The sequence below is a fragment of the Leucopleurus acutus genome, assembly GCF_964270905.1.
Source record: "Leucopleurus acutus genome assembly, chromosome: 19".
Lineage (NCBI taxonomy): Eukaryota > Metazoa > Chordata > Mammalia > Artiodactyla > Delphinidae > Leucopleurus > Leucopleurus acutus.
Window position 1 is genome coordinate 33,010,218 of NC_139161.1, and position 1,740 is coordinate 33,011,957.

The 1,740-nt window shown below is 42.8% G+C and overlaps 1 protein-coding gene across 1 annotated transcript; it reads left to right on the plus strand.

The window, feature by feature from the left end:
* Window positions 1-659: 659 nt before the first annotated feature.
* On the plus strand, window positions 660-941 carry SMIM36 (small integral membrane protein 36; the record flags this gene model as incomplete). Its single annotated transcript, XM_082861506.1, has 1 exon — window positions 660-941. The coding sequence occupies one exon, from the start codon at window positions 660-662 to the stop codon at window positions 939-941; it is 282 nt and encodes a 93-aa protein (XP_082717632.1).
* Window positions 942-1,740: the final 799 nt, after the last annotated feature.

A 1,740-nucleotide genomic window follows, 5' to 3' on the forward strand; every position in this document is an offset into this window, starting at 1 on the left:
TCTACCAGTGGAGGGAGGGCAAGGCATGGGTAGGGTATTAAGAGGTACAAACTATTATATATAAAAAGAATAAGATACACAGATATATTGTACAGCACAGGGAATATAGCAAATATTTTATAAAACTTTAAATGGAGTATAATCTATAAAAATATTCAATCACTATGTCGTACGCCTGAAACTAATAAAATATTGTATTTAATTTTAAAAATAAAATGAAATAAATAAACTTCCCTTATATAAAGGGTGACCATACTTCACAATTTTTCCAGGACAATCCAGTTTTTAACAGTGTGCTTATTAACAGCACTTACTTTTGTTCACCAAAACTCCGTGTTTGGGCATTGAATTATATGGACCTCCTGCTTACACACCACACTTTGGTAACATGAACCATGTCTCTTTTTCTCTTTCTCTCTCTGTATAGGTGAGTTGATGAGACAGTTTCTGTGCTTTGGTGGCTGTAGTATTAACAGAAGAGCTTAAGTTATTAAACCAGGCAGCTTTAATCTGTGAGGTCTCCTGAAGCAGTGAGGATTAATGTATTTTTATTGCAGAGCCAATGTAGCTATTCCATCGAGCCAGGGTTTGCTTCCAGCAACCCCCAAACTGGCCCCACTGCCTTTCTCTAGACCCACTTACCAACCGTGAGGGATGCGATGGAATTTTATCTGGAGATTGACCCTGTCACCTTGAACCTGATCATCCTAGTTGCGAGCTACGTCATCTTGCTCCTGGTTTTCCTCATCTCCTGCGTGCTGTATGACTGCCGAGGCAAGGACCCCAGTAAGGAGTATGCTCCTGAGGCCACCCTGGACGCTCAGTCCTCCATCCACCTGGTGGTAATGCAGCAAAGTGCTCCACGGGCCCACTGGGCAAGGGGCCCTGGCCTTCATTTTGGGAATCGTGCTCCACTAGGGAAGAAAAGCACAATGGTGTGAGACTGGCTGAAGGATACTGGGGAGAGAGCACTAGACATTCTGGACAAAACTTTCCCCACATGGCTACAATTCTCTTGGCACATAGGTCCTGCTTGGCTATGTAAGTGGGAGCTCTGCCTTCCTTTCTGCTTTCTCGTCATCCTCCTTGAGGGTGAAGCAACTGTTTAAGGTAAGAAGCCCACGGCGACCTTTGGTCAATGTCTCCAGATGCAAAATCTCAGCAATACTATTGCTTAGTGAAGCTGGTTACAAGTACATTCCTGATGAAGCTCTCCTTGCAACTTCTAGGAGAGATTGACATTTGAGAAAGGGTTGAAAGAAGCGAGTGCAATGGTATGTGTGTGTGTGTGTGTGTGTGTATGTGTGTGTGTGTGTGTGTGTGTGTGTGGTGAGGAATGAGACTAGCTCAAATCTATCCTATACTTAGCAAATCCTTTCTTTTCAAGGCAACCACTGAACTTTTCCAGACTTAAGATTTTTATTATTTCTATAGGTACCAGCTCTTCACATTCATTCCTCACTGTGAGTCAATATGGTGAACACAGGAACTGTAGAGCATGGTGGTTTACTGACAAAGCTTGGAGCCTGGGTTCAGACCCTGTCTCCTTCACTTACTGGCTGTGTGACCAGAGCCATTTGTTTGTGCCTCAGGACTAGTGGGAGGACCTCCAGGCTGTTTGGAGTATTTAAATGAGTGAGTTCACTGAAAACACTTGAGACAGTACTTGGCACGTAGGGTTAGCTGTTATGATGAATATTAATATTATTCCCTTTCATATTTCTCATCAAGAAATTTAAT